Source organism: Artibeus jamaicensis, unplaced genomic scaffold, assembly GCF_021234435.1.
Source record: "Artibeus jamaicensis isolate MK-2021 breed Jamaican fruit bat unplaced genomic scaffold, CSHL_Jam_final contig_935, whole genome shotgun sequence".
NCBI classification, from domain to species: domain Eukaryota; kingdom Metazoa; phylum Chordata; class Mammalia; order Chiroptera; family Phyllostomidae; genus Artibeus; species Artibeus jamaicensis.
Genome location: NW_026522016.1, coordinates 1,421,917 through 1,435,903, shown reverse-complemented (window position 1 = coordinate 1,435,903; position 13,987 = coordinate 1,421,917). Strand labels below are relative to the sequence as shown.

The window sequence follows — 13,987 nt, the reverse complement described above, 5'->3', positions numbered from 1 at the left end:
ATATAATCAAAATAATGATGGATAAAGGTATTTAAATGCCTTTTAAAAAATATTTTGGATTGTCTTCCACAAAAATCACCCCAGATTATTACTTTTCTTCAGTTATGTAACTTGTATTTGCCAAGCATAATATTTGATTAGGAAATCCTAGTACACATTTTAATCTAATAAATATAAATTAGTTCAGGAAGTTCTCCTCATCCTTTGCTTGAAACATGTCCAAGAATCATGTAGATTATCTGGATCATTTCCTTAGTGTATTGCCATAATCATATAAAAATGCATAATGTTCACATTGACAGTATATCATTTACAATGACATATTAGTGAAATTGAAGTGCTCTAAAGATGAAGCCCATTAACATTAAATAGTCACTGATTCTATAATAATTCAAACCCCGAAAGTTCTCTAAAGAGCTTACAAGGGGTGCCACCTGCTTTGGATAAGGCTAACGCAATCCCTCCACAACTTCTTAAGGTGCGCTGAGCATTTTAACTTAGAGATAAATAGACATTGAAGACATGGATGGGATTTTAATTCTGAGGTGAAAGTAAATTAACTTTGGGGAAATTTATCTTTTACAGCATATGATGGGGCAGTGCCAGCAGGCCACAGGTGTATATACCTCATGAGGAGCTTTAAAAGACACCCGCGAGGTAGGGGAAATGCAGTTTATATTTGAAATGTAATTTAGCAATGAAATGCCAACCCCAACCTAGATGAATGTTGCAAACATACAAACAAAAAAAGAAAATATTTTTGTATTCTTTTCTCTTTTTCCATACAACATTAATGATAAACAAAAAGTTCTAGCTCATATTCTAGTGGACCAACCAAATTGAGAGAGAAAAGAATAGAAGCATGATGTGAAGAGGAGAGAAGACAAAAGGAATCATGTCAGAGAAAACACTCCCGAAACGTTCTATTTTATAGGTTGTCAAATATTTACAAAAGACAAATATATCTCTCTGGAAAGCACTTTGAAAATTATACTTTTTTGACATTGCACAATATAAGGCTCCCCTAGCACCACCACTTAGATAAATCACTTGATTATTTGTCTGTGTGTTTGCTAGATTTCAAAAACCAAAGAGGGAGTGTGTTTTTCCATCCTTGTATCCATTGTTTCTGCCTAAGCACAGTACCTGGCACACAAAAAGCTCTCAATAAATATTTGTGGAAGAAATAAAGGAATGAATAATGTTCTACTTAAAAATATGTTATTGATTGTATAAGTGTTTAATAGCCTAATAATTTTTGTTATATTGCCAACATGATTTCTAATTTATTAATTTTCCCTTATTGCTCAGCACATTTTACAAAGCAACTCTTACCAAAGACAGGGTCCAGCTCCCCCTGTATATGCTGAGAACCATGGCCATGGCGTTTTTCCTCTCAGCTTGCTTTCCAGAAAGTCTGTCACTAGGAATATATCACAATTTAATAGGGGATTATTTCTAACCTTATGGAAATATACTGGGTGTGAAAATAAAAGGAAAGTTATGCCTGCCTTCTTTTTTTCCTTTCTCTTTGTGATAGATTTCAACTTTGGTCATTTTTAAGTTGGAAGGAGGCTAAAGTGTTGTAAGTACAGCATCTAATTAAGGTAAAGCATTTAATGAAAGTAGCAACCACAGAAGAATATCGGTGTGAGTTACTAAGATTTTTTTTTTTTTTTTGCCCATTCTGTCTTTGCTGTTTCACAAAGTTACTAACCTTTGGCACAGTTGACTTGGGCCTCATCACTGAAGTCCCCACAGTCATTGTCACCGTCACAGGCCCAATGGCCTGGGATGCATCTGCCACTGGAGCATCTGAACTGCTTGTCCAAGCAGGAATGAGCGCAGCCAACTTCATCACTCCCGTCCCCACAGTCGTCATCTGGAAAGAAGCCTCAACGTAAATGTGGGGAAACCGACCCAGGGAGAAGTGTTTCTTTACAAAAATCAGGGTTTTTTCTTCTACATATAGAATTTTCTTTTATTATTGAAAAAGGAATGCCAAATTGGTGATCAACATTTCCTATGAACAATGGGGGAATTATTTTCTTCTTTATACTGTCTCACTTCTGATTTGATATCAGCTACAAAACTAAAAGGAAAAAAAACCCTGGACTTTAAATATTGAAGCTTAATTTCTATTTCACTCAGAACTAACTAGCCACTAACTGAATGAATCTATGTAGCATGAAATAATTCTAAAGTAGGAGGATGATTGGGACTGTAAGAGTTTTGTGAAATGATGTAGCTTGTAACATCATTTTTATAGAAAATTATTATTTTGAATTACAATATCTATGTGGCAGAATTTATCGTTATATCTTCAGTTCAGTCCCTCATGCCCCGTTCTCTACCACAAGGACCACTGTGTTCCCTTTGCACACTGGCTCTTAAGTATGTATTCATACTGGAAAATTGTTCCATGCTATCATTAGGAATGATTTATGTTCTTTATAAACAATGATTACAGAAGGGAAGGGACAGGAGCATAAAGTAGAAATAGATTACATTAAAATCAATGGTTGAGAAAGCATCAACTTATATCTAATTCATTTATCTGTATTTGGCATAAGTTAGCATAAAAATAACATTGAATAGAAGAAAAATGCATTTGCATATAAAAAGCAAGATGACAGAATTGAGGCCATCTGGATAATTACATAGTAATTTATAAACTACTCCATCATGGGTTATAGAGCATTTTTCATAAATATTTTGGGGAACATGAATGGTCCAAGTCATTTCCTCAACTGTCCTCTTTTTACCACATTGTCTGTAGGTTAGACTGTGTCCAGCACAGTATCTGAAAGCAAATCTCTATCATAGCCCCATGGGACAGATATTGAGCTCCATTATCCTTAATGCTAATTTCCATTATATCAATAGAAAGGGGCCAGCTACCCCCTCACCACTTGCTGTAGCCATTTGCTTGGCTCTGCAAGTTTCCCTTATAAACCACCTCCGAAGGATGCGAATCAGCACAGCCAGCGAGGCCCCCAGTCAAAGCAATGCAGTACAGTGAACATTTGGTACTTGCCAGAGTCACAGTGCCATTTGCTGCTAATGCACCTTCCACTTTTACATATAAATTGAGTTAGTGGCTCGCAAGTTGGGAATTCTGTGAATGATATAAAAGCATTCAATAGAGAATATGTTAATGACTGTGCTTGACTTGATTTGTATCTCATTTACCAATTGATCAAAGCTCTTCCTCTGTCTTCCACAAAAGGCACAAACATTGGATTAACACATATAGTGACAGTAACTTCTTGAGGACAAAGGACACATATACTTTTAGTATCTTATTTTAAATGAACACTGTCCAGGGACGAGAAGCCAAGGAGAATCATTTGATGAATTACTGTTTGGATTAATTATACTGCAAGTAAAACAAATAGATGTCAACTCCCTGCATTGAGGGACTCAACCGCCTTTCAAAGAAAACCAGCTGGATGAAGCTGTTTGCTCTGGTGCGATGGTCACGTACTTATGCTTTAAAATAAAAAGGGCTTTTCTGAAGAGAGGGAGCCAAAGTAGGAAAGCTACATCTAACTTTGCCTCTGAGAAATGTAAAAATCACAAGTTGAATGTAAAAACCAAACAAAAATGACAATAAAAATAGTTTCGTTGGTATCATATAATTAAAGATTAAATTTCATGATTACCAAAGGCATGTCTTGAACATAAGTTTTAGACTAAATTTAACTGTTTGAACACCAAAAAATGTAATTAGAGCCTAAGTATGATTTAACGACATAAATACAAAGGTTATATCAAAGGCTACCCATGAAGCAAAGCAACAAATATCCTGACATACAAAATAGTAGTGGAAAGAAAAATGAAAATGCCCAAAGATTTAATCAATACATCTAAAAGAGTTTTGTTTTGGTACATGACAAGGTAATGAAAACTTATGTTTTAGGAATCAACATGAATGTTGTCAAAATGTTTCCTTCCTTAGATAATTGATTTCAAAGTTTAGAAGCTACACAGCAGACACAAATCTGGAACTTTAAACACAGCATCAGTGCAAGTTATGGTTCAAATGAGTAGACAACTAAATGCAGACTCTAAGGTATAATGGGGTCTAATTTTTTTAAAAAGGAATATTATATCTTTTGCATCTATAATAGGTTAATTCACATTTTAAAGACTTCCTTCTGTATACAGGAGCATATTAACCAATATCACAAGTTTTACAAGGAAAAAAATCACCCTAATTATTTGGAAATCTCTGACATTTGGTATAAACTTCACTGGTTAGAAAATTTTCTATGTAATCTTTCATATTTTTTTCTGTCTCTTGTAAGACTAAATTAAACAGCCAAAAATCTTAAAAAAAAAGCTACCAAAAGGTTAAAAAAATCTAAATAAAAATAAGATAATGTAAAATCTAGTGTATCTTCAACCTCTAAGAAAATGACTCATAGGACTTTTACCCAGAGTAACCACAAGATATGAGGTCTGTCCAGAAGGTATCCAGCCACATAATATGAAAAATAGAGACATTTATTAAAGAAGATACAAGATATAAGAAACTTTGTACATAGGACAATGATGCCTCAGTCCCTTTCAAAGTAGGAACCTAGGGACCTCACACAGCTCTTGCATTCACCATCAGCTGCCCCATCATACTTTCCTGAATCTCTTCAATGGTCTCAAATCTCTTCCCTTTCAAAGGCGATTTTAGTTTTGGGAAAAGCCAAAAGTTGCAGGGTACCAAATCTGCATTGTAGGGCAACACTGAGTCACCTGAGTGATTTGATGTTTCACCAATAAACACTGCATGAAATGTGATACACAAAGGAGTGCATTGTTGTGATAAAGCTGACAATCACCAGTTGCCAATAGCTGTGGCCTTCTGAATCATCAGAATAGTTTCTGTGGAGAAATGTTCAAGCTTCACACACTATTTGATGCAGATTCACTGTCGTACTAAGTCACTTTGAATGAGACAGCCACACAGACAGGACACATGCTCAGTCCACAGTATCTACTGCCCCCACTGACTAGTACAGTGAAATCGTCATTGTTTACACGTGTGCATTCCAGTTCACTGTCCTTGGCTGCCAGGTTACATCAACGTGGCCCAAACCTTTCTCATTATATTAACAATGGTTGGACTTTTGGACAGACCTCATACATATATGCCTAAAATGTGTAGTGTTCTTTTATAAATTTTATTTATTTATTTTTTTAGAGAGAGGGGAAGGGAGGGAGAAAGAGAAGGGGAGAAACATCAATGTGTGGTTGCCTTTCATGTGTCCCCTACCACAACCCAGACATGAGCCCCGACTGGAAATTGAGCCAGCAACTCTTGGTTTGCAGGCCAGCACTCACTTCACTGAGTCATATCAGCCAGTGCAATAATGTGTATGCATTCTTAAATAACTGCATTTACTTTCTGCTTTATTTTTTATATAACAATTAGTTACATCATTTCTCTTGGTAACCTTGTTGTCTGAATTAGTTTATAGGACCAAAAGGCAAGATATATATATATATGGACCTGAAAGGAACATAGGTCAAGTCACTAAAAAGAATGATGGCATTAGCCCTGGCTGTTGTGGCTCAGTTGTCTGAAGCCTCATCAAAGGTCATAGGTTCAATTCCTCATCAGGGTACATGCTTAGGTTGCTGGTTTGGTCTCCTGTTGGGGTGTGAAAGATGTTTCTCTCTCACATTGATGTTTCATGTTTCTCTCCCCCTCTCTCTTTCTCCCTTCCCCTTTCTTTAAAGTCAATGAGTATGTCCTGGGGTAAAGATTTTTAAAAAAAACATCATTATTTGAAGGGAAACTTATAAAGGAGTAAAGTTACTAATATTCCATTCCTGTTCTGTTATCACAGCAATGTGATCTTGGGTAAGTCACACAACCTCTCTGGTCACATGTTGTTGGTTTATAACATGATCTCTTGGTTCTTTTAAGTTCTAAAGATCAAGAAATCAGAAGAAACATTGAGAAGTGCACAAAGCCCTTAAAGCATTTAATGCAGGGGGAAAAAAACTCCACCCCTTGAATAACTGCTGGTATCATTACAGCATTTCAATAAAACACAATAACTGAATTTCAGAGAAAATAAAAGAGCTCGTAAGTAAACAAATGCTAAAATTATCTTTGGCTTTTCTCTGCTTATTAGTGTAGCAAATGGGCCATATGCTTTATAAAGAGGTCCCTCAAAGATTTAAATATAATATAGGATCTCTCATTTTTCACTAATATTGGAAGATACTGTTTCTGTAATTTGTTCATACCCTATCACTAGTACTTGGTGGTGATAGAGAAACTATGTCTGATGACAATATACTTCTCCCCTAAAATTAAAACAAAACCAATGTTCTTAAAATAAATATAACATTATCACTGTTGTACTGTATTAGCTTTAATTTAAAAGTTAAATATCATATCTAAATATTTCAGTTTGTTTCTGGATACTTGTTTGAATAAAATCCTATTATGAATTTTTACACAGTACTTGACAAAGACTTAAATGTTAAAATCTTTTTTTTCTTTACTTCACATAAATATTCTCTGCCTTTGGATCTTCCCTGGAACACAAATTGTAGGACCCTTAAAAAGATTACTTGATTAACTCTGAAAAGGAAAAATTATGAACCAAAGTGGCTTACATTTTATCATGTTACAATTCCAGCAAGAAAACGATATTTTATTTCTGTAGTTACTTTGACCTCATAGAATATTTAATATGGATTAATGGACTGTTAAAAACTCCTCTATTGTTGCAGGTAGTATGCTCAATTTATCTGTTATGTCTTTCACTTAAAATTTATTGCCAGGTTATATGTATGTTATTATGTAAATTATACCAATTCTCTCCCTCTCTCAAGAGCAGTCATGGTTGGTTTAGTACCTATATTTATCTAGTATACAAAGCTTAGTGAGGCTATACAATGTCTGCCCAGTGAGGCAGTTTTCAGATCCAATTTATGTTTGTTTCCTGTCACAGGTCTTTTAAGCCCTAGGAATTTCCTTCCTTCTTCCTTCTCCTTGACTACAAAATGGATATTTCTAAGTAGCTTTTTTACTGAAGTCTCAAAATACAGTTGTCATAGATTTGCTTGAGAGTATTAGTTCACATTCTATATACTAATGAATTTAACCTTTGTGATTAAGTATTTGAAAAATATATAGAAAATTCAAGTTAAAATATATGGTAAGATAAGAACATCATAGGGGTCCAGAGTTAGAAAAAGTAGTATCTAAACCTGACAGAGATCATATATATTATGTATTATTATTTACTGAATATGAGGTGCTAGGCTAGTTACATATGTACATTACCTATATTCTTCCCAACAGCCCTGCAATTGTTATTGCTAACCCCAATTTGCAGAAGGAGACAACATAAATTTCTGAGAATATAACACATTACCACTAACTGCCAGAGTAAAATCTGAATACTATGCAGACTGATTCCAAAATATATTATGTTTTCTTTATATCATGCTGATCATACCAGTGCCTTAGGAAAAAAAAGATAGCATAGACTAATTTGGGAAAAAATGAAAAATTTGATTCCTCTTTCTATGCCTTCCATTAAACTCTAGTTATTATTTTTTACATATTTAGTATATATAATTAAATATAGTTATGGAAACTGACATATTTTTAAATTACACAGATTATAAGAATATGTCCTTTGAGAAAATATATGTAGCATTTCTTGATACTGATACTAGTTATGGCTGCTAATACTTCCTACTTACACAGGACAGATTTCAAAAAAAAAATCCAGCAGAGTAAATACATTTTGAAGAAAATCATAAGGGCACAGTGTACTATAAATTGTCTTCATTATTCTGCTATTTCATTGTTGTTCCATAAAACCTCATTTTATATATCACATGTAATGTGAGTAGGTTTGGTAAGTAGGCAAACCTGAATTCAAATCCTGGCTTTATTATTAATTAATGTGTGACTTTGGACAGTTGTTTAACATCTCTAACCTCAGATTCCTACCCTGTAAAATAGAATAAGACACCACTTCAACCTTCTATTCACTCAAAATATTTTGAGAACTTTGCACAAGACAGAGTTCTAAGTCTTAGAAATAACATCACTCAGAATAAATGAATGAACAGCATAATATTAGGCCCTGGGGACACATTGTTCAACACTTTTCTCAGAGTGTTTACAATCTGGTAGGAAAAACATTTATAACAAAATTAAACAAGTGACTCAGTAAATCTCTATAAATATTATATAGGCAGTATAGGTACTATTGATAGTACTATTAAAACAACAGAAGCATCTAAGTTCAGATACTCTACTCTAGAGGAAGAGATATGCAAGCTGATATAAATGGTATATTTAAGTTAAATCAAAAACTAGGAGAGGATGGGGTATTTTCTAAATATTCTAGAAAGATGGCATTCCTGGAGGCCCAGAAGTTAGGGTACTCAAAATGTTTGATAAACTGCAAGAATTTCAGAATAGTTGCAGTAACAAGTAAGGTGGAGGTTGTAAAATTTTTGGAAATAATCACTATTATATATTAAATAAAACAAAGCCTTGGAAATAAAAAGATCCAGAGGGTATGTAGAATGAGACCAATAGGAGAGTTAGGAAAAAATGTTGAGTAGTTCTGGGAATATGGCAGACAAATGAGAAATGCTAAACAAAGTAACAACTAAACATTTCAATACATAGGTGAATGTGTAAGAAAACTATACATTTTCAGAGTCCCGAAATGAAGAGGGTTCTGGAAGCTAGATCGCTTGATGAACTATAAATGCTGTGTGGATGTGGATGTGTGGGGGTGGGGGAGGATATGATTTTGCCTGCAAAGGCTGTAGAAGAAAGCTGGATCTACTATAATCTAGATGCTTGGGTTTTAATGTCATTGATGGGCAGGTCACACATACTCAGTTTCAGAGAAAGTGTGGATCCCAGCAAAAATCCAGGACCCTCTGAAGCTAAATGAAACCTTCAGTGGAAAAGTGGAATAGAAAATATTCTCCCCCTCCCTACAAAGAAGTAGTACAAAGAAGTATTTCAGCCTGGACTATGAGTGGAAAAAAATATATTATATAGTTCACCCCACCACCCTGAAAACTTAGAAATATAGTTTCCAACTTACATCTTTTCAACTTAATGATGATGTTAAAGTGATATGCAGTCAGAAACCATAATTTGAATTTTGAATTTTGATCTTTTCCTGGGCTACCAATGTGCTATATGATACTCTCATGATGCAGCTCCTTGTCAGCCATGTGACCCTGAGGGCAAGTAGCTGATGCTCCACAGCATATTCATTGTGTTAGGAGATTTTGCCCACCTGTAGGCTAATGTAAACAATCTAAGTATGTTTAAGGTAGGCTATGATATTAAGTAGACGAGTGGTATCACATGCACTTTTGGCTTATGATATTATCAACTTACGATGAATTTGTCAAGATGTAGCCCCACTGTGAGCTGAGAGGCACATGTAATCGTGAGAATGCATCACAAACTCTACTTTCCAAAGCTGGAAAACCTTAAGTAAAAATACCGTAATGAAAATTATTTTAGGGTATGTAATATTTTAGCGGGTTTTGATGGTGCTCAAAGAAGATGTGACCTCAAAATAAGACTCATAAGATTTCTACAGGAGCAAAATAGAAACATAGAAGATAGAGTAAAAAAAAAATTTTAAAGAGTAAAAAAGGTAAAAGACAAAAATCTGGTGAGTAACATTCAGCAGTTCTAACAAATGCCAGGATTACCTTTATAAGATGTTCAGATATTATAAAAGTAAGTGGCAAAAGCTATAGTTTGAAGTAAAATGGACACTGTGAAATAAGTTGTCAAATGTATTTAAAAGACAGATATAAAAATAAACAAGCAAGCAGAATAAAAACAAAGACACTGAAATAGAGCACAGGGGGGCAGTGACCAGAGGGGAGAGGGGAGGGAATTTAAGGGGAAAAAATGGGGAGGGATTTGGAGGAACAAGTATGAAGGACACAGGGACAAGAACTAAGAGGGGTGGAAATGGTAGGGAGGTGGAGAGCACGGGGTGGGGTGGGCTGGGATGGGAGAAATAGACAGAAAACTGTACTTGAAAAATAACTAAATAAAATTTAAAAAATAAAAAAAAAAGTCCATGTAAAAGACAACCCAATAAAATAGAGATAGGTTTGAAAAAGAACCAAGTAGAACATTTAGAAATGAAACCCAGCATTTTGGCATTTCAAACTGCATGGACAAGTTAAATTATCAATTATTACACTTGAGATAATAACTAAATTAGAAGATAAATCTGAATAACTATTTGTCATTTCAAATCAAATATTTAAGATTATCTTAAGAGATTAAGATTCATAGAAGAGAGAACAAAAAGATCAAACATAAAGCTAACATTTGCAACAATATGGAAAGGATATAATGAAGATAGGCAATATTCCAAATACTTTTATAGATTTTTCCAGAATTTTTCAGAGATAGGCCTTTAGATGTAGGAAGCACAATCTCTCTTAAGCAAAAATAAATTCACATATAGAAACACTGTAGCAAAATATCAGAATGCCAAAAAGAAATTTATAAAAGCTAAGTTAAGCTATACATTATTTATACTATTGAAATTATACTATTGAAAAAACAAAAGCAAACTAAAAGGACAGCTAGATCAGGAGTGGAAACATAGAAATGAAGATCTCAAGGAGGGTTAGCAACAGGGGAGTGGGAGGAGGAGAAGGGGGGAGAAGGTACAGAAAATAAGTAGCATAGACAGTAGATAGAAAATAGATGGGGGGGGCAAGAATAGTATGGGGAATATAGAATCTAAAGAACTTGAGATACATGGTCATAAACTAAAGGGGGGGAATGGTGGGGATGGGGGTAGGGTGGAGGTGAATGAAGGGGGGAATAGAACAACTGTAATGGCATAGTCAATAAAAAAATTAATTAATTAAAAAAAAAGAAAAATATATATATGCACCATCTTTCCTCTTCAAATGAATAAATAGAAAGCACTTCCGAGAAAGCAATGTACTCCCTCTTACAAGAGAATCATAAAATAAGAAATACGTATTGGAGAGCTAGACAGAGACAGGGGAGCCTGCAAAATGTAGAAGGGAAACCGAGAAATAGCTTGTCACTGAACACAAGAGGAGGTAGTGCTTCAAGGAGAAAGTCAGCAGCAGTGAAGGCTGCTCACATAACAATAGATATGCACTGAAGTGTACTACCCAGATGTTCTTTTTTAAAAAATAGCCCTGTGAGCTTAGAAGACAGTTTTGGTGGAATGGGAGGAAAATAAGTTTTAATTCTCTACCAGGGGTGTCCAACCTGCTGGCCATGGGCTATGTGTGGCCCAGAATGGCTATGAATGCAGCCCAACACAAAATTGTAAGTTTACTTAAAATATTATGAGATTTTTCTGTGATTTTGTGTCACAATGCCATGTGCTCAGAAAATAACAGAGGCCCAAGACAACTCTTCTTCCAGTGTGGCCCAGAGAGGCAAAACATTTGGACACCCTTGTATAGACTGAGTAGAAGGTAGATGCATAAGTTTTATGCAACTTTTCTGAGAAATTTAACTGTGAGAAGAGTAAGAATGTGATAGCTGAGAAATACAGATAGAAAAATATTAAATTATTATGTTGGTGGTAATCTTTCTTAGCAAGTGGAAAGTTTCATATACATGAATACTAATGGGGAGAAACAAGTGAGTGAAAATAAAAATATAGGAGTGATAGAAGCTACATTTTCTGTGTTTACACATTTTAGGGCAGCAGGAAAATTTTCAAAGACTGTAATCATCTCTAAAAGTAGTATGGCAATTAAAATAATTAATACTAAAATAAATTTTATATTCAATTTAAACCTAAGGTTAATATTAAACAATGAATTTAGATTTTTTTATTCCAAGAAATGATTAGAAAAATTAATAGCTTTAGTAGAGTGGAATACCCAGTGAAATGTGCCATAAGAAATCAACAAAGAATACTTGACATATAGTTTATATCAAACCCAACTATTTAAATATATTCCAGGTAAATTAATCTTGCTGTTTATTTTAAGGCTATTTTTCAGAAAATGATGGTCTTTTTTGTTTAATGTGTGTGTGCATATTTATAATATTACATCCTTCAAGAGAAAAAATAAAATAAATTTTACATTGACATGACAAACTTTAAAAACTATATGTTACATAGCATTTGTCATGTTTTTCTCATTCTGATTCATATTCAGGGATTAGTAATTGTAGCACCATATAGGCACAAGGAGTAGACTCTTTGGGGCCATGAAATAGAATCAGGTTGTCAGGAATAATTTTTTATTTGCTTTATTTTTACCCTTTAAAATTAGTAGATTATTAAGAGTAATTTTTAAAGATTCTATCTATCTATCTATCTATCTATCTATCTATCTATCTATCTATCTATCTATCTATCTATCTATCTATCTATCTATCATCTATCTGTTTTAGAGAGGGGGGAAGGGAGGGAGAAAGAGAAAGAGAGAAACAGTTACAGATTGCCTCTCATATGCACCCAATGGGGGACCAAAGCACACCCAGCCATGTTCCCTGACCAGGAATCAAGCTGGGGACCTTTCACTTTGTGGGAGGAAGTGCAACCAACTGAGCCACACAACTCAGGGCTAATAAGAATAATTTTTAACAAATTTCCTATCCTCATCGACTTTTAGTGTAAATGTTATGTTTTGTGATTCCTTGTTCTTAGTTCTACTGTTGATTTCCATTCACAATTCTGATATAAATATGTTTTATAAACATATCTTATTTATAACTAGATAGATATATAATACCTGGATTTTACATATATTATCTCATCTGAACCTGATTTGGATATACAAATATGTATCTATAATATAAGTATATATGTATGTGTGTATATTTATATACAATGCTGCTGAAGTGTCTGAAAAATTCCTTTTTACTCTCAAATGAAATTTAAAGCAATACATTCTAGTTCACATCAAAGAGATGGTAAGAATTATTATTTCCCAGTGACTGGTGAGCCAGCAAATTATTCTGGTAGTGCAGAACTCTAAACATGATCCACAAGCAAAGGAATCTCAGTAAACTAGAGACCTAGTAAAGAGATTAGGTAAGTTGACTTGGAACCAGGGACTAAATAATATGTATTAGGAGAGTTTCTCACAAACCTGCATGCATATTAGAATCACCTGAGCAGTTTTTGAAACTGCCTATACCTCAGTCTCCACTATGATTCAATTGGTGGTCTGAGGCATAATAAAGTTCCCCAGCTGTAATGGGTTGAATTGTACGTATCAAAAAAAAATATGACTAAACCCTGGTATCTGTGAATGTGACCTTATTTAGAGAAAGGGTCTTGGCAGATATAATTAAATGAAGGGTCTCAAAATGAGATCATCATCGTTTAAGGGTGGACCCTAAACCTAATGACCATGCCTTATAACATAAAGTAGAGGGGATTTGACAAAGACACAGGGAAGAAAGCCATGTGAAGACAGAGCCCAGGGTTTGGAGTCATGATGCCACAGGCAAGAAGCCACAGGAGCCAATGGAAGCAGAACAGTCATAGAAAATTCTCCCCAGAGCTTTCATAGGAAGCCTGCTGACACCTGGATTTTGAATTTCTGGTCACCAGACACATGACAGTAAATTTTTGTTGTTTTTAACCATCACCTTTGTGGCAATTTTTTAAAGCAGCCCTAACAAATACTAATTTATAGGGAATGTTGAAAAAACCGTGTTTAAATCATGTGGTCTTGTTTTAGATGACATGAGTTGCTTTCCCTAAAATAGAGATTCCTGAACTCTATCTAAGGTCTACTGAATGGGGGTCTGTGGAGGACCCCCATTGGTCAAGAAACTCCAAGGAAACTTCCAGCCTCAGAGGAGAGTTCATTAGAGAGACCCAAAGGATCCTAGAACATACACAAACCACCCAACTGGGAATCAGGACCAAGTATCTCCAATTTGGTTTTGGGTAGTGGGGGAAGTGACTGAAAGCCAGCCAAGAACAAGCAA

General features: G+C 34.7%; 1 protein-coding gene across 1 annotated transcript in view; it reads right to left on the bottom strand.

The window, feature by feature from the left end:
• The window catches only part of LRP1B (LDL receptor related protein 1B), a 1,762,610-nt gene that overhangs the window by 640,523 nt on the left and 1,108,100 nt on the right, over positions 1-13,987 (bottom strand). Inside the window, exons 19-20 of the mRNA XM_053655128.1 lie at positions 3,038-3,118; positions 1,718-1,882 (exon numbers count right to left, since the gene is read on the bottom strand). Of these exons, the coding sequence (XP_053511103.1) occupies positions 1,718-1,882; positions 3,038-3,118 (246 nt within the window). The remainder of the gene's footprint in view (positions 1-1,717; positions 1,883-3,037; positions 3,119-13,987) is intronic.